The 24,055-nt window shown below is 43.8% G+C and overlaps 1 protein-coding gene and 1 long non-coding RNA gene across 4 annotated transcripts in view; one reads left to right on the top strand and one right to left on the bottom strand.

Moving 5' to 3' along the window:
* The window catches only part of LOC310849354, a 561,267-nt gene that overhangs the window by 416,146 nt on the left and 121,066 nt on the right, over window positions 1-24,055 (top strand). The gene's annotated exons all lie outside the window — the stretch shown is intronic.
* TRAPPC9 (trafficking protein particle complex subunit 9) overlaps window positions 1-24,055 on the bottom strand; it is a 278,332-nt gene that overhangs the window by 208,514 nt on the left and 45,763 nt on the right. For all 3 annotated transcript variants that reach the window (XR_014566776.1, XM_083749026.1, XM_083749027.1), the window contains one exon: window positions 20,878-21,002. Coding sequence is in view for 2 of the 3 variants with exons in the window: in XM_083749026.1 (XP_083605152.1) it covers window positions 20,878-21,002 (125 nt within the window). In the remaining variant the exon portion in view is untranslated. The remainder of the gene's footprint in view (window positions 1-20,877; window positions 21,003-24,055) is intronic.

The following is a 24,055-nucleotide window of genomic DNA, read 5'->3' as shown; positions in this document are numbered from 1 at the left end:
CCTGTCCCCGGAGCTTGCGGGGCGGGAGGTGGGGAGAAGGGCTTTTCTTCCCACCGCCAGCCTTCAGAACAGCCTTCTGAAGGCTGGCGGTGGGAAAAAAAGCCCTTGTCCCCCCCCCCGCCTTCAGAAGAGGTCGGGGGACAGACTGTCCCCGGACCTGGTCTGAAGGCGTTTTCCATAGGAACGCATTGATTGATTTTCAATGCATTCCTATGGGAAACCGTGCTTCGCAAGACGAAAAACTCGCAAGAAGAAAAAACTTGCGAAACGAATTAATTTCATCTTGCGAGGCACCACTGTAGTTAGGGCACTGGACTAGGTCTTAGGAGGCAAGGGTTCAAATTCCTTCTCAGCCATGAAACTCACTGGGTGACCTTGGAAAGGCCATTGTCTCTTAACCCAGCCTACTTCATAGGGCTTCTGTGAGGATAAAATGGAGAGAGGGAGAACCACGTGCACCACCTCGACCTCCTTGGAGGAAAGATGGGGTATGCATATAATCATGAGAGGTTGTTGCCGTTTAGTCGTTTAGTCATGTCCGACTCTTCGTGACCCCGTGGACCAGAGCACGCCAGGCACTTCTGTCTTCCACTGCCTCCCGCAGTTTGGTGAAACTCACGCTGGTAGCTTTGAGAACACTGTCCAACCACCTCGTCCTCTGTCGTCCCCTTCTCCTTGTGCCCTCCATCTTTCCCAACATCAAGGTCTTTTCCAGGGAGTCTTCTCTTCTCATGAGGTGGCCAAAGTCTTGGAGCCTCAGCTTCAGGATCTGTCCTTCCACTGAACACTCAGATCTGATTTCCTTAAGAAATTTTTGCAGTCCATGGGACTCTTAAGAGTCTCCTCCAGCATCATAACTCAAACAGTAGCAGATTAAAATTCATTCTTAAATTTCCCAACATCAGGGTCTTTTCCAGAGAGTATTCTCTTCTCATGAGGTGGCCAAAGTCTTGGAGCCTCAGCTTCAGGATCTGTCCTTCAAGTGAGCATTCAGGCCTGATTTCCTTCAGAATGGAGAGGTTTGATCTTCTTGCAGTCCATGGGACTTTCAAGAGTCTCCTCCAGCACCATAATTCAAAAGCATCCATTCTTCGGCGATCAGACTTCTTTATGGTCCAGCTCTCACTTCCATACATCACTATTGGGAAAACCATAGCTTTAATGATACGGACCTTTGTTGGCAAGGTGATGTCTCTGCTTTTTAAGATGCTGTCTTGGTTTGTCATTGCTTTTCTCCCAAGAAGCAGGTGTCTTTTAATTTCGTGGCTGATGTCACCATCTGCAGTGATCATGGAGCCCAAGAAAGTAAAATCTCTCACTGTCTCCATTTCTTCCCCTTCTATTTGGCAGGAGGTGATGGGACCAGTGGCCATGATCTTTTTTTGATGTTGAGCTTTAAACCATATTTTGCGCTCTCCTCTTTCACCCTCATTAAAAGGCTCTTTAAATCCTCACTTTCTGCCATCAATGTTGTGTCATCTGCATATCTGAGGTTGTTGATATTTCTTCCGACAATCTTAATTCCAGAATCATGAGAGGTTACTTGAAAGCAAAAACTAAACTAGTCATTCTCTACACTTGACGGAACTGGAGAGAGAAACCCTGCCAGAGGGGTGGGGAATAAATAATTAATTATTTATTTAATATTTAAAAGAATATTATTATAAGCTTGATGCTTTGCCTACGGTTCGTGAAACCTCATGAACTTAGCACTAAACCATAACTGAGTTTTATGCGCAAACACAGCCAGTGTGTGTCACACTGCAGTCACCAATTAGCGCGAACTATATTGAGCTGTGATGAAAATTCAGACTACAATCCTGTACCAATTACACTGGCAGCAAGCCTCACTAATCTCAGTGGTGCTAACTTCATGTAATAGAAGATTGTATGACAGCAAAATACCAAAATCTACTTCCATATAGTTTTTTTAAAAAATGCTGCATTTTTAGCAACAACCTTCTATGCGTACACCAAAATCCCACATAAAACAGGTGATGTGAATTGCCATGATGCTCCTTGCTCAGCAGTGTGGCCATCTGCCCTCCAGTCGAATAAATCTGAAATCCTGAGGCAGCTATAACAATGACGTGCAAGTCCAAGAAACTAAATCCCAAGTGTGTGTGTCTGTTTTAAACGCTTAAAATAGTCATTACAATTTGTCTATTTAAGGCAAGATGGCCTTTCATGGTGTCTGCTGCCCTTGAGAACTAAAATAGTTATTACGGTAACTGCATGCTGACCCAACATTTTAAGACACAATTGCCTACATAGTTCTGTAGCTTTCTCTCAGATGTAGTGCACACAAGCTGAATTTCAGAAGCAACATGCAGTATCCCACATTCATCGTCTAGTTCATTCATCTGCACTTATGTCTTATCAACTCACTGAACAATGAAATTGCATCATCCCTTTGTGTAATAATACAGTGGTAGTAGCAACTGGGGAAAACTAAATATAGATTCTGCATAATGTATGCCTTGGGAATTAAATAATGCAGTATTGTCCTTCCCCCCCCCCTGCCTCCCCTTGTCAGACCATTTAGCAACAGGATCCATCTTGAGTTATGCTCTGTATCTCAATAAAGTCCCCTTGCCCCCGAAGGTAGAAGGAATGTTTTAAATTTCAGCGGGCTAAAAATAGCCTTGCTTGAAACGATTGAAAGTGTGAGCAGAATAATACTCAGATACAACACAGAGCTGGCATGCAGTACTGCAGGAACATTAGCTAATGAGATAAAACTGCAGCTGCTCTTACAGTGATATATAGGTTGCCAAATGCATATGATTGGACAAGGTCTTATGGCAACATATAGAAGCCGAATAACCTAAACTAGTTGAAGGCTTTTAAAAAAAACCACTGGGTTTCAAACGACGTCTTGGGAAACATAAGAGTTCTGTGGGATTAGTAACAGCACACAATCCTACCACAAAGCCAACTTGGCTTTCTGGAATATTGGGTGCACTCTTCCCACTTTAGATCAAATCTATGCTGCCAGCTGCCATAAGAAAACGGAAGATAGCGCAGGATAGTACACACCCCGGAAATGATCTCTTTCAGCTTCTGCCTTCTGGAAGAAGGTATATGGTTAAAAAGGCCAGGACTAGCTGCCTGAGAAACAGTTTCTACGCAAATGTAATTCTGGTTCTAAATGCAGCATAAGGGGTCTCTATAGTATAGTGTATTTTTTAGTATAGTGTATTTTAGTATAGTGTATTTTAGTATAGTATAGTATAGTATAGTATAGTATAGTATAGTATAGTATAGTGTATTTTAAAATGGGGTTTCAGAGTTTTTAGGGGTTTTTGAATGTTTTATGTAGTTTTTCAATTTCATTGTTCTGTATGGGACAATGATGATAAAGATATCATATATCGTATATATCGTATAACTTGGATAACCATTCCCCACCTTTTGGTTTTATATGAGATATGAATGAGCCTTTTGCACATTTCCATGTGCCAAAGGTCATGTGCAAGTGTCTAACTCGTGGCATCTCAATGAAATGCAGAAGTCTTTAATTAACTATAGCTTCCCATTTTAACTGAAATGGTAAACTATGGTTGTCAGAATCAGGAGCAGACAGAACCTTAAACCAGCTTCAAACCATGATTTACTATCCTGGCTGGGTTCAGAACTACAGTAACCAAGCCCAACTCCCCTGTTTGGATAAAATCGGAACTATAAGACTTCTGGAATTAATCAGGGCCTGCCAAGAAGTGAGTACGGAAGGGGCTGCAAGTATGGGCAAACATTTCTTCATATTTCAGCTTATTAAACTGAGATGTGATCATCCAAACACAGCTAATGTGCAGTCACGGGAGGCTTGAGTGTATTCCAGGAGGCTGTGCTCTCATTTTAGATGGGGTGAGGGTGAAACCAAATACACATTTGCCAGAATCCTCTGCAACAGACAACAGTCTTTGACAGATAAATCAATACAAGAAGGGTTCCCTGAAACCTAGTCTCAAAACATCTGCACCCAAAATCCTACAAACGCTTATTAAAGATCACGCTACTGTGTCAGATCTCTTTCAGAATTTAATAAAAATATCAGACTGAAACTCCCAAACAGTGAGTCATCTTTGAGAACTTTATGTTAGCCAAGTAATCAGGTATATAGCAACTGCATGGCCACACTCAATTTAATCCCCAGACTATAGTTTGCCAACTTGTGGGGATTCCACTTTGCAATCCATTTAGATCATCATGAGTTACAGCAATGAAGTTAATGGATTTTTTTGTTTTTGTTTTTAAGGAGGAAAAGAAAATATATTGGCAGAGGGAAATTTGAGCCTTTCAAATCAGATGCGATGTTAAACTAGCATACCTAGATGAATAGCAGGAAACCTTACCGGCATTCTGCAATTCTGCTGTATTAACTAGGGATCTAGAGATTTTGTTTTCTGTTCCTTCCCCTCCCCCGCGAAAAGGCTATGAATACATTCATGAATCTGTGGTTTGTTGCTGAAAGTACTAGAAAGCGCTTTCAGTAAAATTATTTTGGTAATAAAGCAAGACAAACCAAGGAAAACATGGGGGAAATCTTCAGTTTTTACTGAGTATTCAACATATTCTCAAATATTGATCATTAGCAAGTATGCTTTGATAATTCATTCAAAATATATCACTGGGGTATTCATTAACATTCATCAACCTGCAATAACACATGTCAGTCACAGGAGGTGCTGGATCTCTCCAATGGTTTGACCTTTCCCCCTAAGGCACCCTCTTCCATTGTCTCCCGAAACAGACTGATGCCAACACAACACCCATTAACAATGATATTCACCATCTTAGGGTTTAATTCTGTACAGAAGATCCACAGGCTGAGGGGCTGTAAGGAACGTCCTCCCATCAGAGTTTTTGAGTCCTTAGCTTAGATTAAGCCATGGTTAAGCTTTGAGTTAAGCTTTTTAGGGACGCAGGTGGTGCTGTGGCTTAAACCACAGAGCCTAGGACTTGCCAATCAGAAGGTCGGCGGTTCGAATCCCTGCGACGGGGTGAGCTCCCGTTGCTCAATCCCTGCTCCTGCCAACCTAGCAGTACGAAAGCACGTCAAAGTGCAAGTAGATAAATAGGTACCACTCTGGCGGGAAGGTAAACGGCGTTTCCATGCGCTGCTCTGGTTCGCAAGAAGTGGCTTAGTCATGCTGGCCACATGACCCGGAAGTTGAACGCTGGCTCCCTCGACCAATAAAGCGAGATGAGTGCCGTAACCCCAGAGTCGGCCACAACTGGACCTAATGGTCAGGGGTCCCTTTACCTTACCTAAGCTTTGAGTAGCAGCAGTGCAGTGCCCTTTTTTACTATAATTCATCTGTTTGGAGCTGGAATGATCTGACCAAGGTCTTATGGATCTGGTGTGGCGGTTCTTGGAACTTTAAAATAAGTCCATGTCCTGAATCTGCAAATTACCTTTCCAACATCCATCTTACCAAACATGGCTAACATGGTTTGCTTCCTTCACACAATAACTTCTGAGGCATAAAAGTTCTGTTTCTGTTTTGTCTGAGTGTTTTCTTTCGTGCAGGTAACAGCTCATCTCTATGCTCTGGAAGACGAATTCTCAGCAAAAGCTCTGCTTGCTAATCACACCACTGGTCCTGCGGCCCACAAACTTGCTATCAGATGGAAATCAATAGAAGCCCTGTGCTCTTGCCTTACCATCTGTTTGAGACTGCGATAACCTGTGCCAGAAACTCAATGCAGTAATAACACGGAAGAGTGGATTAAGTGGTGGTTTTCTTTATAACAATATAGGTTTACTTATTAAAAAAAAATCTGCATCCCACTTGTACAGGCTTTGCAACCCACTTGAGACTTGAAAACCACAGTTTAGGAAATGCTAATCCAGGGAACAAGTGGATCAATAAATTATGTGTGGCCGCCGAGACCATATAACACCGGTCCTGAAAGACCTACATTGGCTCCCAGTAACATTTCCGAGCACAATTCAAAGTGTTGGTGCTGACCTTGAAAGCCCTAAACGGCCTTGGCCCAGTAGACCTGAAGGAGCATCTCTACCCCCATCATTCAGCGCAGACACTGAGGTCCAGCTCCGAGGGCCTTCTGGCAGTTCCCTCCCTGTGAGAAGTGAGGTTATAGGGAACCATGGAAAGAGGGCCTTCTCAGTGGTGGTGCCTGCCCTGTGGGACGTCCTCCCATCAGATGTCAAGGAAATAGAACTATCTGTCTTTTAGAAGACATCTGAAGGTAGCCCTGTTTAAGGAGGTTTTTAATGTTTGATATTTTATCACTATTTTATTCTGTTGGGAGCCACCCAGAGTGGCTGGGGAAAACCAGCCAGATTTGCGGGGTATAAATATATTATTATTATTATTATTATTATTATTATTATTATTATTATTATTATTATTTCCACCTATGGTATAAAAATTACCATATTTTTTGTCCTATAGGGCACACCAGCCCATAGGGCGCACCTAGTTTGGGGGGGGGAATAAAGAAAAAAAAATATTTCCCCTCCAGGCGCGCGGCTGGAGTGGGGGAAGCCTGAGCTTCCCCCTACCCCAGCCCCCAGAACAGGCTGCTATCCGCAAGCCTGGGGATATCTACCCGAAGCCCGGGGCGCTATCCACAAGCCTGGGGAGCCTGGCGGGAACTTCAGTGGGTTCCCAAGGCTTGTGGATAGCTTCCTGAAGCCTGCATTTGCCCCATAGGACGCACACACATTTCCCCTTCATTTTTGGAGTGGGAAAAGTGCGTCCTATAGGGCGAAAAATACAGTATGTTATAGAAAAGATGACAAGAGAAGCATCTTTCAGAGTAAACAACTTTAACAGATCAGGATACCAAGTAGGCCAAGACACCAAATGCAGAGTACAGTTAACGTTAGGAATACTGAGGGGCACCGGTGGTTAGATTAGTACTGCAACTTAGAACCATAGAGTTGGAAAGGACCTGAGGGACATCTACTCCAACCCCCCTGCAATGCAGGAATCCGGCCCACAGCCATCCCTGTGTGGGCTCAAACCACCAACCTTCTGGTTAACAGCCAGACACACTGACCCATTGTGCACTACCGCAATAGATTACAAAATACAGTGGTATCTCGGGTTACAGGGGCTTCAGGTTACAGACACTTCAGGTTAAAGACTCCGCTAACCCAGAAATAGTACCTTGGGTTAATAACTTTGCTTCAGGATGAGAACAGAAATCGTGCAGCAGCAGCGGGAGGCCCCATTAGCTAAAGTGGTGCTTCAGGTTAAGAACAGTTTCAGGTTAAGAATGGACCTCCAGAACGAATTAAGTTCTTAACCCGAGGTACCACGGTAGGTGTTAAAGGCAACAAATACGAGCACAACCAAATGGCCAACTACAAGTAATAATAACAGCAATAATAAGGAATAAAAGAATAAGAAAAGGAAGTACAGTGGTACCTCTGGATGCAAGCGGGATCCATTCCAGAGCCCCATTTGCATCCTGAGTGGAACGTAACACGCGTCTGCGCGTCTGCGCGGGTTGCATTTCGCCGCTTCTTTGCACACGTGTGACGTCATTTTGAGCGTCTGCGCATGCGCGAGTGGAGAAACGTGGAAGTAACACGCTCTGCTACTTCCGGGTTGCCGTGGCGCGCAACCCAAAAATGCTTAATCTGAAACTACTTCAACATAATAAACACACTCCATTTTTCAATGAATAAATTATTAGATTGCTTACCTTCCCTCATTATAATTCTATTACTTAATTTATGATTTTTTACTACTTGGTGAAGGAGTTTGGGGTTTGTCCCCCCCCCCCCCCATTTAGAACTTGTTATCCATGCAGCTGTTAAGAGGCGAATGGTAATTTCCTTATCTTCTGGCAAAACCAGACCTTCTGCGTAACAAAACAGCTAAGAAATTTGCTGGCAGCATATAACCTGGAATGCTTTCCTTTCCTTTTATAATATTTATCAAAACGATCTTTATTCAGGGGCAAGACCAGAATATATGGAGCATATCAGCATTTAGTGTTTCTCATTCCCAACACTTATTATTTGTGCCTATGTTTATTTATTTCAACCTTGAAGGTCTCAAATACCAACAGATAAGAAGTTTATATAAAAAAAAACTTTAAGATTAATATTTATTTCCTGTGGGACATATTGCCCTATCTACTTCCATGCATCTAGCAGGATCTCATTATTCAAATACTGTTCACATCTGCTTTAATATGTGTTGACGGAAATATCATTAGCCATAATAATATCACATAGCTTACTCAATAAGTTTGGTCTTTGCCCTTTAGCCATTACATTCTCAAAATCAGTTCTCTCTCGCATAATGTGCCACATTTTAAAACGAGGCATTTGGCTATGCGTCTCATTTGTAGATACTGAAAGAACTGCAGCAGGTGCTCTCCCATTCCAATACTAATTCCTTTGTAAGATTTTAACTGTCCACCTTTAAAAAAGATCCCATATCTCAATCCAACTATTATCATGCCACAATTGCAAATTTATATATATTAACACCATTTGATCACATTCAGATTAGCACAGGACTCAGCTACACAGCTGCAAATAAAATGCTTTAAATGTGTTGTAAAGTGCAATATACACATGTGTTGCTAGATGGCGAAAGTGAGCCATGCAAAATTCAATGTATTTTTCAAAACTTTTTTTAAAAAAAGCATTTTGACAGCGTTTTTTTATATGTGTGTAGATTCCACCCTGCACTAATCATGTTTTGTTCACACTATCACTTACATAAGCAATTACATGAACTAGACACTTGACCAAGTCCACACCTGAAAACTAGCAAGGGTCCTTAGTTCACATCTGATTTCAGAACATGCAGAACAATATCCTATGAAACTGCTTCAGAGAGCCTTAATGGACCACATTTTAAAACAGCCACTCCAAAGAGTACCTGAATCCATTAGTTGGCTAGATCACCCAACAAGCATGGCTTTGGTTTGTGTTGTGCCTTATTCTGCTAAGATTTATAAAAAAGGTAAAGGTACCCCTGCCCGTACGGGCCAGTCTTGCCAGACTCTGGGGTTGCGCGCCCATCTCACTTAAGAGGCCAGGGGCCAGCGCTGTCCGAAGACACTTCCGGGTCACGTGGCCAGCGTGACATCGCTGCTCTGGCGAGCCAGAGCCGCACACGGAAACGCCGTTTACCTTCCCGCCGGTAAGCAGTCCCTATTTATCTACTTGCACCTGGAGGTGCTTTCGAACTGCTAGGTTGGCAGGCGCTGGGACCGAGCAGCGGGAGCGCACCCCGCTGCAGGGATTCGAACCGCCGACCTTTCGATCGGCAAGTCCTAGGCGCTGAGGCTTTAAACCACAGTGGCACCTGCGTCCTGCTAAGATTTATAGTGTATCCCTTTAGGAATATGTGCATACTCTACTATATTGTTAATCCAGCCTTTCCCTAAGAAGCAATCCAATCATAAATGGTCTATTAATTTGATATACCGATTTTTGATGTACTTATTTTAATTTATGGATGTGTTTTATTGTTGATACTATGCTTCTTCAAGTTGGCAATATAGTCTTGAACTTTCGGGCATATAAGGAACTGGGAACTTCGGCATCATCTCTCCCTCCCCCTTTTATCTGTACACACTGAAGGATTGCACTGGCACTCTGTGTCCAATATCAGCATAGTTGGAAATCAATTTTTAACACAACCCCTTTTATTATATTAAGTTAAAAACAGCTAATGCGAGTCAGCAGCACCACACTCAGGAAAGCCGAAGAAGCAAAGGGAAAGAACTATTATGAGAGCATATTTGATTTTTAAATGATTAGTTAAGGGCTCTTGTTCACTATCCTGAGTCATGCTAAAAAAATTAATCAGAATCTTTACTATTCCTAAGCAATTAAATACCAGAATCATTAAGATTCTTAAGCGGAGGTAGCACCCTTAGTGATGTACGGAAGTGGGAGCTGGACCATAAAGAAGGCTGATCAGTGAAGAATGGATGCTTTTGAATTATGGTACTGGAGGAGAGTCCCATGGACTGCAAGAAGATCAAACCTCTCCATTCTTAAGGAAATCAGCCCTGAGTGCTCACTGGAAGGACAGATCCTGAAGCTGAGGCTCCAATACTTTGGCCACCTCATGAGAAGAGAAGACTCCCTGGAAAAGACCCTGATGTTGGCAAAGATTGAGGGCACAAGGAGAAGGGGCGACAGAGGATGAGATGGTGGGACAGTGTTCTCGAAGCTACCAGCATGAGTTTGACGAAACTGTGTGAGGCAGTAGAAGATAGGAGTGCCTGGTGTGCTCTGGTCCATGGGGTCATGAAGAATCGGACACAACTAAACAACTCAACAACAACAAAGCACCCTTACCTTTTGTGGGAGCTGTAGGGGTGGATATGGAGATTAAATATTTCATTACATCTCCCCATCAATCAGGTGGGAGGAGATCATGGGGGGAATGTGAAGTTTCATCCTCCACTTCCTACAATCTCCCCATCCCAACCCCACTGATCAGAAGGACACTGCAGGGAAGAGGGGTCAGGCTGGCAGAAACTTGCTGCCAATGAGGGAATAGGTCACTGTCTTCCTCCATCAGCAAGCTGTTGCTTTTCCAAAAGAAAAAAAAATCCCCTTTCTCAGTGCACAATAAGGAAGTGTGAACCCAATATCTAGATGTGTAGGAATGAGGCATAGATATGGCTTCCACCATGACCACATTTTCACTTTGGCCCCACTTACAGCTGGTATGCAAAGGTTATCCACAAGGGAAACAATCCCTTGGGCTATGAGAGGTTCCCTCCTGCTGCCTTACGGTAAAAGAAGTTGAGGTACCACTATTAAGGAACTGTAGTGCTTTCAAGAATGTCAAGTTAAAATCAACCCTAAAAAGCTTTTACTCTGATACAAGAATGAGGAGCGCCTCTGGCCTTCCTGATGATGTTGATCTACAACTTCAATCCCATGGACCACGTTAGCTGGAGCAGAGGGAAGTTGAAGTCCAACAACATCTGGATGACCACACTGCTCTAATAGATTAGCTCACTGTACCTACCCAAGCTGCTGGTTTCTCATTTGTGTGTCCCTTTCTCGTCCTAGGCCATCTGTCAGGCTGGAGAACTGCTGACTCAATTGAAGTGCAAGCATCCTGTCACTAACATCACTGAATGCTTGTTAAACCTTAAGCAGTGAACCATAATAAATGCAGCATCATCACATTTCATGTCTTTACCTTTCCCCAAACTGGCTTATGAACTCTCTCCGTATAAGAAGGTGCTCAGAGTAGAGGCAATAAATGCCAATGACGTGATAGAAAATTGCAAGAAGGCAGTTTGGGGGAAAAGAAGGAAAGACGGAGTGATGAACAATTTGAAACTCTACATGAGATTTGGGCAAAGACCATAGCACTGAGAAGATAGCACAAGAACTAGAAATGCAGTCATTGGTAGGTAGGGGACACAACAACGACCCACAAGAAATATAAACCTGCTAGTGTCTCAAGAATTTGTAGTCTGTCCCAGCACTGAAATATTACTGCAATGTTGCATTAGGCTACCACTGATGAAAGCATCATATTTCAAATGATACAGAGATAACTGGATAGCCCGACACTATCATTAAAATCTCCCCAATGACTTTTTGCAAGGGAAGAAGAGACATTAACCCTCATGCCCTGGCTAAATTCCAAATGGGTAATTATATTCATTCTGCTCTGCAATTTCAAATGTCTAGGGGTCATCAAAACAAGAGCTTTACAAGACCCTAGATCCCTACATCAGAGCAGAAGGAATTATGTGGTCACAAAGATACGCATCAATAGAAGAGCTTTAAATATCAACGAAGCAATTTGATATGCATTAAAAAAAAAAACACCACGAAACCCAAGATGGGAAATGTAGATTTTAAGGAGCTGAACATGATTAGCAATTCTGGTAGCAAATGCTGACTGCCTGTCAGTCCCCAAAGGAACATAGATTCTTCCTGCCACATGTGATCAGGAGCATAATGTTCAATGATGACAACCCCGAGGCAGTCTGAATAAAGTCTAGATTGCCCTTTTCCGTACTTCCTTCCTGTTTTGAGAAAAGCAGAATTCCCACAAACAGATGATAGGGAAAATCTATGTCCATTCTATGCCATTTCATGCTGCAGAGAAAGGCTCACATGAATGAACACTACACAATATAGAAACATCCCCTGCACATAGAAACTAACATGTAACAGAGGCTTAGGCTAGAACCCTTTACCTGGGCATCTATTTTTTGTGTTAGATCACTTCCTGTTGAGATTTAGGCTTTCAGCACCTTTTCCCCTCTGCAGAGGCAGGGGACTTATTAGGATGGTCCACCCTGGTGGATCCAGTGGGCTTCCAGGTGGCTCTGGGAGATTTTCTGGCTGATATGACTTGAGCTCCTGAGCATCCGAATGGCTTGGGCCGTTGACATGATCACCAGTGATCGCTCCCTCTGAAGGAGAAGGTGCATAGTATGGAGGTACTTCTGGGTCCTTCACTGTAGCTTGAGGCTCAGGTGGTTTCAATGGCATGGAGTGTCTTCCATCAGCTTCAACTGGTGGCCCAGCCATGCCCGTATCTGGACAGCGATAGCCTGACCACTGTTGTCTATACTCTGGTAACCTGTAGGTTAGATTACTGCAACGTGTTCAACCCCTCTGGCTGATTAACATCTTCTAAATGTTTTGTGGGAGGGGTGGGGAAGGGGTTATGGGCTAATAATAATAATTTTATTATTTATACCTCACCCATCTGGCTGGGTTTCCCCAGCCACTCTGAGCAGCTTACAGCACATAAAACATTGTGAAAATTAGACATTAAATTTTTCCTGTACAGGGTTGCCTTCAGATGTCCCCTAAAAGTCAGATAGTTGTTTATTTCCTTGGCATCTGGTGGGAGGGTGTTCCACAGGGCGGGCACCACTACCGAGAAGGCCCTCTGCCTGGTTCCCTGTAACCTTGCTTCTCGCAGTGAGGGAATTGCCAGAAGGCCCTCGGAGCTGGACCTCAGTGTACGGGCAGAATGATGGGGGTGGAGATGCACCTTCAGGAATACTGGGCCGAGGCCGTTTAGGGCTTTCAAGGTCCACACCAACTCTTTGAATTGTGCTTGGAAACATACTGGGAGCCAATGTCTAGCTGCTGCATTCTGGATTAGCTGTAGTTTCCGAGTCACCTTCAAAGGTAGCCCCACGTAGAGCACATTGCAGTACTCCAAGCAGGAGATAACTAGAGCATGCAGCACTCTGGCGAGACAGTCTGCGGGCAGGTAGGGTCTCAGTCTGCGTACCAGATGAAGCTGGTAAACAGCTGCCCTGGACACAGCTTTGATCTGTGCCTTCATGGACAGCTATGGGTCCAAAATTACTCCCAGGCTGCACACCTGGTCCTTCAGGGGCACAGTTATTCCATTCAGGACCAGGGAGTCCCCCACACCTGCCCGCACCCTGTCCCCTCAAAACAGTACTTCTGTCTTGTCAGTATTCAACCTCAATCTGTTAGCCGCCATCCATCCTCCAACCACCTCCAGACATGTTATGGATTATGGGCTTGTTTTTTTGTACTTGTTTTTATCATGTACTTTGTGTTTTTATATTGTCTTTTTATATTGTGAACTGCCCTGAGGTCGACAGATGAAGAGTGACATACAAATTTAATTAATAATAATAATATGCTTACTTGTTCTGAAGCTGTTAATTAACTGTTTTGGTTCAGAACAAGAAAACTAGCAAATAGAAGAGTTTTTAGCCTGATTGCTTGCATGTATGAGAGAAGGGCTTGAAAGCATGCCCACAGCACACCTCTCCTCTTCTGGTTACAGTTAATTGGGTGTAGGTATAACAGTAACTCTGACAAACATGCCCATCAGAAAATATTGACCCAGAAATCGGTCCTTAAGTCTTTTAAATCACTGTCAACTGTTTGAAGCTCTTGTGACCAATTTATGTTCCATCATCCATCAAAGCTGGATAGGCAAAAACTCTTGAAATACTTTCCCCTCACATGAAACTAATTTCCAGTGTCATAAATCTCATGAGTTCTGCTGTCCATTTTGAGTTTCATCTTAATTCAACCAACTTGAACAACTTTGCAAGACAAATTGAAGATGTTGGTTACAATATATAGTTTCAGATATTCCGCAATTCAAGAAGCAAAGGGCTTTTCAATATTGTCAGTAGAACAAAGTAAAACAGTTTCATCTCTCAAAACTGTTTCCAGGGTCCACTGCGTTACTTGAGAGGCACCAAACTTTAGTGCATACTCAGTGGGATCTTTAATGTTTTTCATTTAACAAAAGACCCTGTCAGATGCCACCATGCAGTCAGGTTTGAACACTGAAATTCCACGCAATCAATCCTTGAGGTGTTCCTATTGAAGACATTATCACTTTATTATTGCTGCAACTTTTTAATACACATTTGTTCACCATCATTTATATGTGTCACACAGGTCCAATCCAAATATTCAAATGTACCTCAATATTTTATTTATGGTCTCTGCAGCTATTACTCATAATGAAGAGATATATTCTGAAGATATTTTCATTCTCAAAGAAAAAAAAATTCTTCTCCTCCTCCAAGTTAAACTTTCAAGAGAGGAACATGTTATGTGTAGTTCCAATATACATTTTAAAAACAATTCACTGTACAGTGGTGCCTCGCAAGACGAATTTAATTCGTTCCGTGAGGCTCTTCGTATAGCGGTTTTTTCGTCTTGCAAAGCAAGCCCATTGACAGTTTAGCGGATTAGCGCTATTAGCGGTTTAGCGGCTTTTAGCGATCAGCTGTTAAGCGGCTTATCAGCGGATCAGCTGATAAGTGGCTTAGCGGCTTAGGAAAAGTGGGGGGAAGGGAAAAAACCCCGCAGGAACTCGCAAGACCTTTTCGTCTTGCAAAGCAAGCCCATAGGGAAATTTGTTTTGCGAAGCGCCTCCAAAACGGAAAACCCTTTCGTCTAGCGCACGGGTGTCAAATACAAGGCCCGTGGGCCGAATCCGGCCCGCCAGACCTCATCATGTGGCCCGTGTAGCCGCCGCCGGCCGCCAGCCTTCACCTTTTATTCTCGCTTTTTTTTTTTTGACACAAGAAAGCCACCTCTTCAGCGCATGCACGGCAGCCTACAAGCCAGAGAACGTCTGCCCTCTAGCAGCGCCGGCCATTTTACACAGGAAACCTTCACTTTACATGCATTCAGGAAACCTCCACTTGTTTTCATATTGAGTGCATGCCATCCTGTGATGTGACAGATCCAACGGCTGCCTGAACCCTTCTCTCCTGTACTGTAAGTCCTACAGATACAACTGGCCCTTTGAGGGTGACCAAACTGCTGATGCGGCCCCCGATGAATTTGAGTTTGACACCCCTGGTCTAGCGGGTTTTCCGTCTTGCGAGGCGTTCGTCTTGCGGGGCACCACTGTATAGCAAAGCAAAGTTTATTTTTATTGAAGCCCTGGTCAGGAAATGGTTTGGGCAGAGGGCCACACTGACAAATAAGCACAACCTACCTTCCTAAATGTCTTACTTCAGGCTCCCATCACCACAATTGCTTATCCATCTCACTCCAAAAGATGGATCTGACCGAGGTATTACCAGCTGTTGATGGCTAGTTTACAGGATCATAATTAACATTATTGTGAGATGATCTGCATGATTTATGTGTGCTCTGTAGATTATCGTTAAAATTCCCATGGAATGCCGATTCCCAATAGTAAGCAAATAATATCAAAGTGCTAAAAGCAAAAAAAAGAAGCTGGGATATTTTCATCACTAATATCCTAGCACAAAAAATTGAAATCCAGAACAGATGCACAATTTATTTTGAAACACTGAGCTGTCTAATCGCAGCAGGACTAAAATGTTCAGCTAATTATTGAAACAGGTAAGAATTCTCTAGATATACATTTATTTAATTAATTTTACTTTCTCTAATGAATTAGCATAATTACCAGATGCTCTGCTTGTATTTACTTAATTCAAAATCCTTTATTAGGCATAGCACACCACACATTAACAAACAAACATTATATACAAACTGTATAAAATACGGGTACAGCAACCACAATTTATCCTAGTCCTATTCTTAACTCCCAGAAATTAACCGGTGTACATGAATAACATAATACAATATAATATAAAATAATAATACAACGCAACATCATCACCTACCATTAACAACCACTAGGTCTCTTTATCATGGCCCATTCTTTCTTCATGGACAGCTCTTAAAAATTCGGCCGCTATTAAAGTAATTTGATCATCGCTGTCCGCCAGCATGTCCTGAACAGTTGGTTGAGTAAAAATCTGTTTATTGAATTTTAGGGCCTCATACAATTGTATTCTGGCATAACTGCCAAAATCACAGGAAAAGAATATATGCTCTAGATTATCTAGTTCCTTTTTACTGCATTTGCAGAGACGGTTTTGTATTTACTTATTGAGCAAGTATGTATTTTCAAACAGGGGCAGGAAAAGTAACAAAATATTTTTCCTTGTAGTTGTTTCGATACTACTCCTTACCCTCAACCACATGTGCAAACAGTGAAAGGTCACTATTTTCTCAGTTTATCTCATGTATCGGATGAAACAGGAACTTAGCTGCAGAAGTCTGCAAGGCATAGCAATGCTTTCCAAATTATGTACTGGATAATTTACAGTCTGACAGTGCAATCCTCTGCAGGTCTGCACCAGTGGAAGTTTGTCAGGCGGTACCCTCCAATAATGGGCAGCCTCATCGCTGCACACAAGACTATTCCCTCCCAGGGTAACACAGTTATATATTGAATTCTTAGTAACTTATTAACTCCACTCAGGTGCCACCTTCCATATTTTTGTAGCCATTTTTACCAGGTTTACTGTATTTTCAAAGCTCTGTGACACAATTCATCTGTCCCTACTCTACAAAAGGCAAAAAGAATTCAGTAATCCTGGAAAAATGCAAATAGAACCATTATACAGCTGAACAGCCAGCTCAGCATTACAGGTATTTAACATTTCAAACATCGCAACTGCATACTGAAAACTGAATATACATTTGCAAAATGCACGAATGTTTATGTGCACAGAAGTCTGCCAAGAATTTCACTCTCCACTTCTGATACTGCAGAAGTAGTAGCTGTAACGGAACACTTTGCACACTGAAGTTCTTTTCTCTCCGTGTTGAATCGCTGGATGTCAGAAGTGAACTCAGAGAGTCTGGCCACATCTGTCCCACAAACTCCCCATGCCTAATATATAGGACTGGGGACTGAAGAGCTTGTGGAATACATAGAAACATGCACGTATTGATAACCTTTGGACAAAAACTGAAGAAACAACTCAGTCCATTCACGCCTCACTCAACTCTCTCACAGATTAAATACCAACCAAACAACCTGGTGAATGAAATAACAAATGTTTTCAGAGAAATGTGTGTAGCCTGGAGGCGGCCGGAGGATGGATGGCGGCTAATGGATTGAGGTTGAATCCTGACAAGACAGAAGTACTGTTCTTGGGGGACAGGGGGTGGGCTGGTGTGGAGAACTCCCTGGTCCTCAATGGGGTAACTGTGCCCTGAAGGACCAGGTGCAAAGCCTGGGAGTCATTTTGGACTCACAGCTGTCCACAGAGGTGCAGCTCAATTCTGTATCCAGGGCAGCTGTCTACCAGCTCCACCTGGTACGCAGGCTGAGACCCTAGTTGCCCACAGACTGTCTCGCCAGAGTGGTGCATGCTCTACTTATCTCCCGCTTCGACTACTGCAATGCGCTCTACGTGGGGCTACCTTTGAAGGTGACCCAGAAACTACAACTAATCCAGAATGTGGCAGCTAGACTGGTGACTGGGGGCAGCCGCCAAGACCACATAACACCAGTCTTGAAAGATCTACATTGGCTCCCAGTACGCTTCGGAGTACAATTCAAAGTGTTGGTGTTGACCTTTAAAGCCCTAAACGGCCTCGGCCCAGTATACCTGAAGGAGCGTCTCCACCTCCATTGTTCTGCCTGGACGCTGAGGTCCAGCGCCGAGGGCCTTCTGGCAGTTCCCTCATTGCGAGAAGCAAAGCTACAGGGAACCAGGCAGAGGGCCTTCTCGGTAGTGACACCCGCCCTGTGGAACGCCCTCCCATCAGATGTCAAAGAGATTAACAACTACCTGACATTCAGAAGACATCTGAAGGCATCCCTGTTCAGGGAAGTTTTTAATGTGTGACATTTTAATGTATTTTTAATCTTTGTTGGAAGCCACTCAGAGTGGCTGGGGAAACCCATCCAGATGGGCGGGGTACAAATAATAAATTGATGATGATGATGATGATGATGATGATGACGATGATGATGATGATAGCAAAGTGCCCATCCTTCTGCCAGTTTATTTACTAGTTCATAACTGCCCCGAGTGGCACATGACATTTCCACCAATTAGAACTGAGTCATCACAGTGTGGAACTCATGGCTTGCGTGCTCTCTCTCTCTCTCTCTCTCTCTCTCTCTCTCTTGGACCAATATACCCAGTGCCCCGCCCCCCTTTAAGGGGAAAGGAGAATGGTGTTGCATGCACCAAGGGAATACAATGAGTTTCTATGGAGCAGCACAGTGCCCCCTACTCACAATAGGGGAACGCGGGTGGCGCTGTGGGTTAAACCACAGAGCCTAGGACTTGCTGATCAGAAGGTTGGCGGTTCGAATCCCCGCAACGGGGTGAGCTCCTATTGCTCGGTCCCTGCTCCTGCCAACCTAGCAGTTCGAAAGCACATCAAAGTGCTAGTAGATAAATAGGTACCACTGCGGCGAGAACGTACCGGCGTTTCCATGCGCTACTCTGGTTCACCAGAAGCGGCTTAGTTATGCTGGCCACATGACCCGGAAGCTGCACGCCGGCTCCCTCGGCCAATAAAGTGAGATGACCACCACAACCCCAGAGTCGGTCACGACTGGACCTAATGGTCACGGGTCCCTTTACCTTTACTCACAGTAGTGGGGGGGGGGGGGGGACATGTAGAGATTATGCACTAAACAGTGTTAATAATTCTGACAACTTACACTGATTGCCACCAACAAAGCAACCTGCTATTTCTTGCAACAGTTTAAATGCATTTGTGTGTCATACTGGTTGCAAAACTAGTCTTAATTGGTTGATGGATTGTTGTTTTAATCACCAATCTGATTGTATGACTGTATGAGTTGTATGAGTGCACATTAATACAGTATGTGATAAATGTCTATGGATGTATAGCATGTATTTAAGCAGGCAGGGTGATGGTAACCATAGTGCATAGTCCAAAAATAGAATTATCATCTGTAAAAGCATTCATGCTGTGGCAGTTGACAGAATGGATATAAATATACCTATTAGCAGCTTCAACTGAATCTCTAAACAGCACTGTAGTGATAGCAAGACTCTAAAAATAGCTTGACAATGCTGCATTTGAACACTTGGCCTCAGAAGCACTCTGATGCATACACTGGGTGAATTTCAAATTTTCCCTTCATGTAGTTCAAAATGAACATCTGTGGCACATGAGAGACAGGCAATGTGACATTCTCTGACCTCTCTTCTCTGTGTCTACCCTACAAATAGCTATAGAACAATGTAAGATTATTTTTTTCAACTAGAGAAAATGTTGCACTGGCTAGAATTTTAAATAAGAGAAAGGGGGGGGGAAACAGGTTCCTAAAATAAATTACAAGAGCAAACCATCCCTACATGCATCTTTTGGTGCAAATTGGATTGCACATCTGCATCAGGAGTCACCAGCTGTTATATACATCTCACGGCCCACAGCTACAGTTGGATCATGGCCTCAAGATGACCACAGTTAGCTGGATGAAAAACAAACCTTTCCATTTCTTCCAAATAAGCAAAGCACATTTCTTAATCCCCCCCCCCCATGCCTGTTCTATGTCCACATTTATATCTAACAGAAACTGAATGTGCAGCCGCAAATTCCACATACCTCCATACTTCCCCCCCACTTCAAAATCGCATGTTACAAAAGGGGTTATTTCATCGACTGGCCTGCAAATGTCTTATTTTGAATGGAGCAGAGAACCACAATAGACGCATCTGATAAAGTGGACTGTAGTCCATGAAAGCAGTCACTTTCTGGCTTTTAATGTGCCACAAGACTTTTCCCCAAGACTAGCAAGTTATAGCTATGAATCTTAAAGATCACAGTCGCCTGCTAGGCTGATAGCAGCCACAAGATACAAGAGGCACTTGGTATCAGATTTCCTATACACATTTTGGTTAAATTGCTTCAAATTAGTGTGTTGGGAATATAATTCCAGAGAAATCAATTGTGCTTATTTCTCCTTTACAGGATGGAAAAAACAAAGTGAGCTTTGTTTTAGCACCTTCACACAATGGGTCGGGTTTTACTATTTTAGGCAGAAGAACACAAAAGCAAGTTATGACTTGTACTTTATGGAACTGGTTAATTAGAAGAAGAAGAGTTTGGATTTGATATCCCGCCTTTCACTCCCTTTAAGGAGTCTCAAAGCGGCTAACATTCTCCTTTCCCTTCCTCCCCCACAACAAACACTCTGTGAGGTGAGTGAGGCTGAGAGACTTCAAAGAAGTGTGACTAGCCCAAGGTCACCCAGCAGCAGCATGTGGAGGAGCGGAGACACGAACCCGGTTCCCCAGATTACGAGACTACCGCTCTTAACCACTACAATTAGCACACTTAAGTTGGAAAAGAAAGAAGTAAAATTAGATGTTTTACTGGATCAGTTAGTACTGCAAACCTTTAGAGCTTCTACTGTCAAAGTAGCAAAACAACAACAATCCCAATATTATTGCAATATTTTACAAAACCATTTATTTGTCTGATATACTAGTTTACTTTTCCCCAACAAAATTGTCACCGTACACAATGCCTTACCTATCTCTTCCAGCACCAAACATTCAACGCAGCCAGGCAAATCAATTTTTGTGATAGCGTTCGCTTACCTTTACATGACTGAAGTCACCAACTTTGCTCGTTTCTGGTGGATTTATAGGTTTGTTCTCGACTCGTGGTTTTATCACTTGTCGAAAAGGACTGGAAAGCGGAAGACCACTTACGCTAATTCCATCTAAAAAGCGGGGGAGAGAACATTATCATTCCTACTTTCAAACTCAGAGGCACTTAAAAAGAAATATCAGTAGGCGACCAGATCTTTGACAAGCACCTGTGTCCACCCGGTACTAGGCAATAAACCCAAATCACTCAAGATTCAAAATAGTTTTTTCGATGCACTGAAATTTCAAGGTAATATGATGACTGTGGGAAGTGACAGTTCTAACTATCGCTGGGCAAACTCTCCCATGCTCTTCCTGGTCAGACCCAGAAGCAGACTGATTTGGTTTTTTGTTTTAAATCGATTCCAAAGTCAATCTATGAGGCTTGGGAAATAAAGAACTCCTTTTCCTCCTTGGAAGTTCCCCTGCTCCCTTTACTTACCTGCAAGCAGGGATGGCATTTGAGAACAGAGGAGAGATATTATATACCCTATAAACAAGGCTATTACTAGAAGTAAGGCTGGCCCTATGCCTCTTTCATTATACAGCTACCACAAGCAAAGCAAGTGCAAGTCTTTGTGGCAACCTTATTAATGCCACTATGCCATCCTGCATCCTCTGACAATCTGATATCAACGAAGGCAACATGCCTTCATCCAAACTGCTTATTAACACAATATTTTCAGCAAACATTCACTGGAACAAAGCCTTCCATAATCTCTTTAATAATACTTGCTTAACATTAAATAATGGATAACGTGAATATTATGTATTCAATACTGCAAGAGTTAATTAAAATTTAGAGTCAGGAGGCATTTATCATTAGGTCTTAATAAATTTCAAAATTATTTTTGTCAGATTTGTGGGCACCGACAAAACTCATTACTGTAACTTCTAAATAAGTTATGTACACGGCACATCTATTGCATTATTTAAAATGTTACTTTTATGAGATTCTGTGCAATACAACTTTTCAATTACACACAGGGGAATGTTGAAAAACGAGGTTTCTGCTTTGCCCCTATGCTTCCTTATCTTACTGAGATGAACAAGCATGCTGTTGCATGGGGGGAATGGAGGGGACATCAGGATAGGAGCTGAACACAGCCCTCCAGACCTCTCTGTCTGACTCCTGGACTTCTCATTAGGCCACACTCCTCAGCTACCCTACGCCACACCATCCCCAAATTCAGTTACATGCACACATCATCACTGCATCCTTCAATGGTGAGAATGCCTCTTGCTTGCCTAGATGGAGTATGGAAAGAGGGGTGTGCATGTGTACGAGCCTCTGACTTCACATGACTGCAATGTAGTCTACTGTACTGTACAACAGCAGGAGTTACATCTGTTGCTCCCGACTTTTTTGCCTGTTTCTACCACTGTTGTGCCTGTCAGTATATGGAAACATCACCGCTGCAGACAGCCAGTTTGCTGACATCACATGATGTGCTTATCTGTGGGAAAGAACAATTTCCCAGGACTTTCACAGGCTGGATAAGTCTTTGTGAAGATTGTAACTTGAAACCCTCCGATTGCGCATGTTCAGGAAGTTAGTCAGACTTGCTGGAAGAACTGAACTGAAAGGACGTGTTTTTCTCTAGTGTTGTAATGTCAGAAATAAACATCATGTAAATAGATTTCTGACTTATTTTTCTTTCCCCTGTGGAAGCAGGAGGGAGGGGTTGTGCATTTTACCCACTCTTGGGAAAATGTCGCCTATCAAAATCTCCCTGGTCTGTCTGGATATCAGCCAGAGGAGGTTACCGGTAAGCAAGCTCCGAGGACAGTGAGAGGGGCCAGCCTCTATGAGAGGGGGCTTGCAATTTAACAGTGCCCACCCCTCGCAAAGTTGTCAGAAGGGGAATAAAGCCCATGGGCTTAAAAAAAAAAACAATTCCTACCCCTGCTGTTGCGTAAGAATAGCTTCTCAACTTACCATCAGTGTGGTTTTAAAGATTTCTGGGAAATACCTGATGGATCGCCATATGAATGGTCTCTTTCCCAATTCCAACAAGGGGTGGAACCAAGATGTGGGGAAAGACACACTTGTACACACAAGTTCTGGGCTTTCAATAGAATGGATGAACCCATAATGTTTAAAAGCAGTAGGGGAAAACGTTCACTAGCAACTTTCCACTAGGCACCGAGAAAGGATACAGGTGAATTTATTCGACTTGAGTAATTCAACTGTAAAGTTGTTTAAATTATCATGTATGATATTATGAAAATATCATGCTCTTATTATTCTTGGTATTACTCTGTCCCAGATCCCAAGGCCATACTTTAATTAAAAACACTACAGTGCTACCCCAGGTTACAGACTCCGCTAACCCAGAAATAGTGCTTCAGGTTAAGAACTTTGCTTCAGGATGAGAACAGAAATCGGGCTCCGGCGGCGCAGCAACAGCAGAAGGCCCCATTAGCTAAAGTGGTGCTTCAGGTTAAGAACAGTTTCAAGTTAAGTACAGACCTCTGGAACGAATTACCATATTTTTCGCCCTATAAGACGCACTTTTCCCCCTCCAAAAATGAAGGGGAAATGTGTGTGCGTCCTATGGGGCGAATGCAGGCTTTCGCTGAAGCCTGGAGAGCGAGAGGCGTCGGTGCGACCCAACGTCTCTCGCTCTCCAGGCTCCAGGAGTTCCCCCGGGCGTGCAAGGCTTGCAGGCGGCAGCCTGCAGCGCGGAGCACGGGGCGCCCTCCGGAGGACGCCCAGTGCTTCGCGCAGGTGTCCGCTAACCTTGCGCACCCGGGGGATCTCCCCCGGGAGCCGAAGGCTTGCAGGCGGCAGCGTGGAGCACGGGGCACCCTTCGGAGGCCGCCCCGTGCTCCGCGCTGGTGTCGGCAAGCCTTGCGCACCCGGGGGATCCCCCCCGGGAGAGCAAGGCTTGCGGGCGGCAGCCGGCAGCACGGAGCACGGGGCGCCCTTTGGAGGACACCCCGTTCTCCACGCTGGTGTTGGCAAGCCTTGCGCACCCGGGGGATCTCCCCCCGAGAGCGCAAGGCTTGCGGGCAGCAGCCGGCAGCACGGACCACGGGGTGCCCTTCGGAGGCCGCCCCGTACTCCGCGCTGGTGTTGGCCAGCCTTGCGCACCCGGGGGATCTCCCCCCGAGAGCGCAAGGC

Source organism: Podarcis gaigeae (assembly GCF_964106915.1).
Source record: "Podarcis gaigeae genome assembly, chromosome: 7".
Classification (NCBI taxonomy): Eukaryota; Metazoa; Chordata; class Lepidosauria; order Squamata; family Lacertidae; genus Podarcis; species Podarcis gaigeae.
This window is presented reverse-complemented; position numbering and strand designations above follow the sequence as displayed.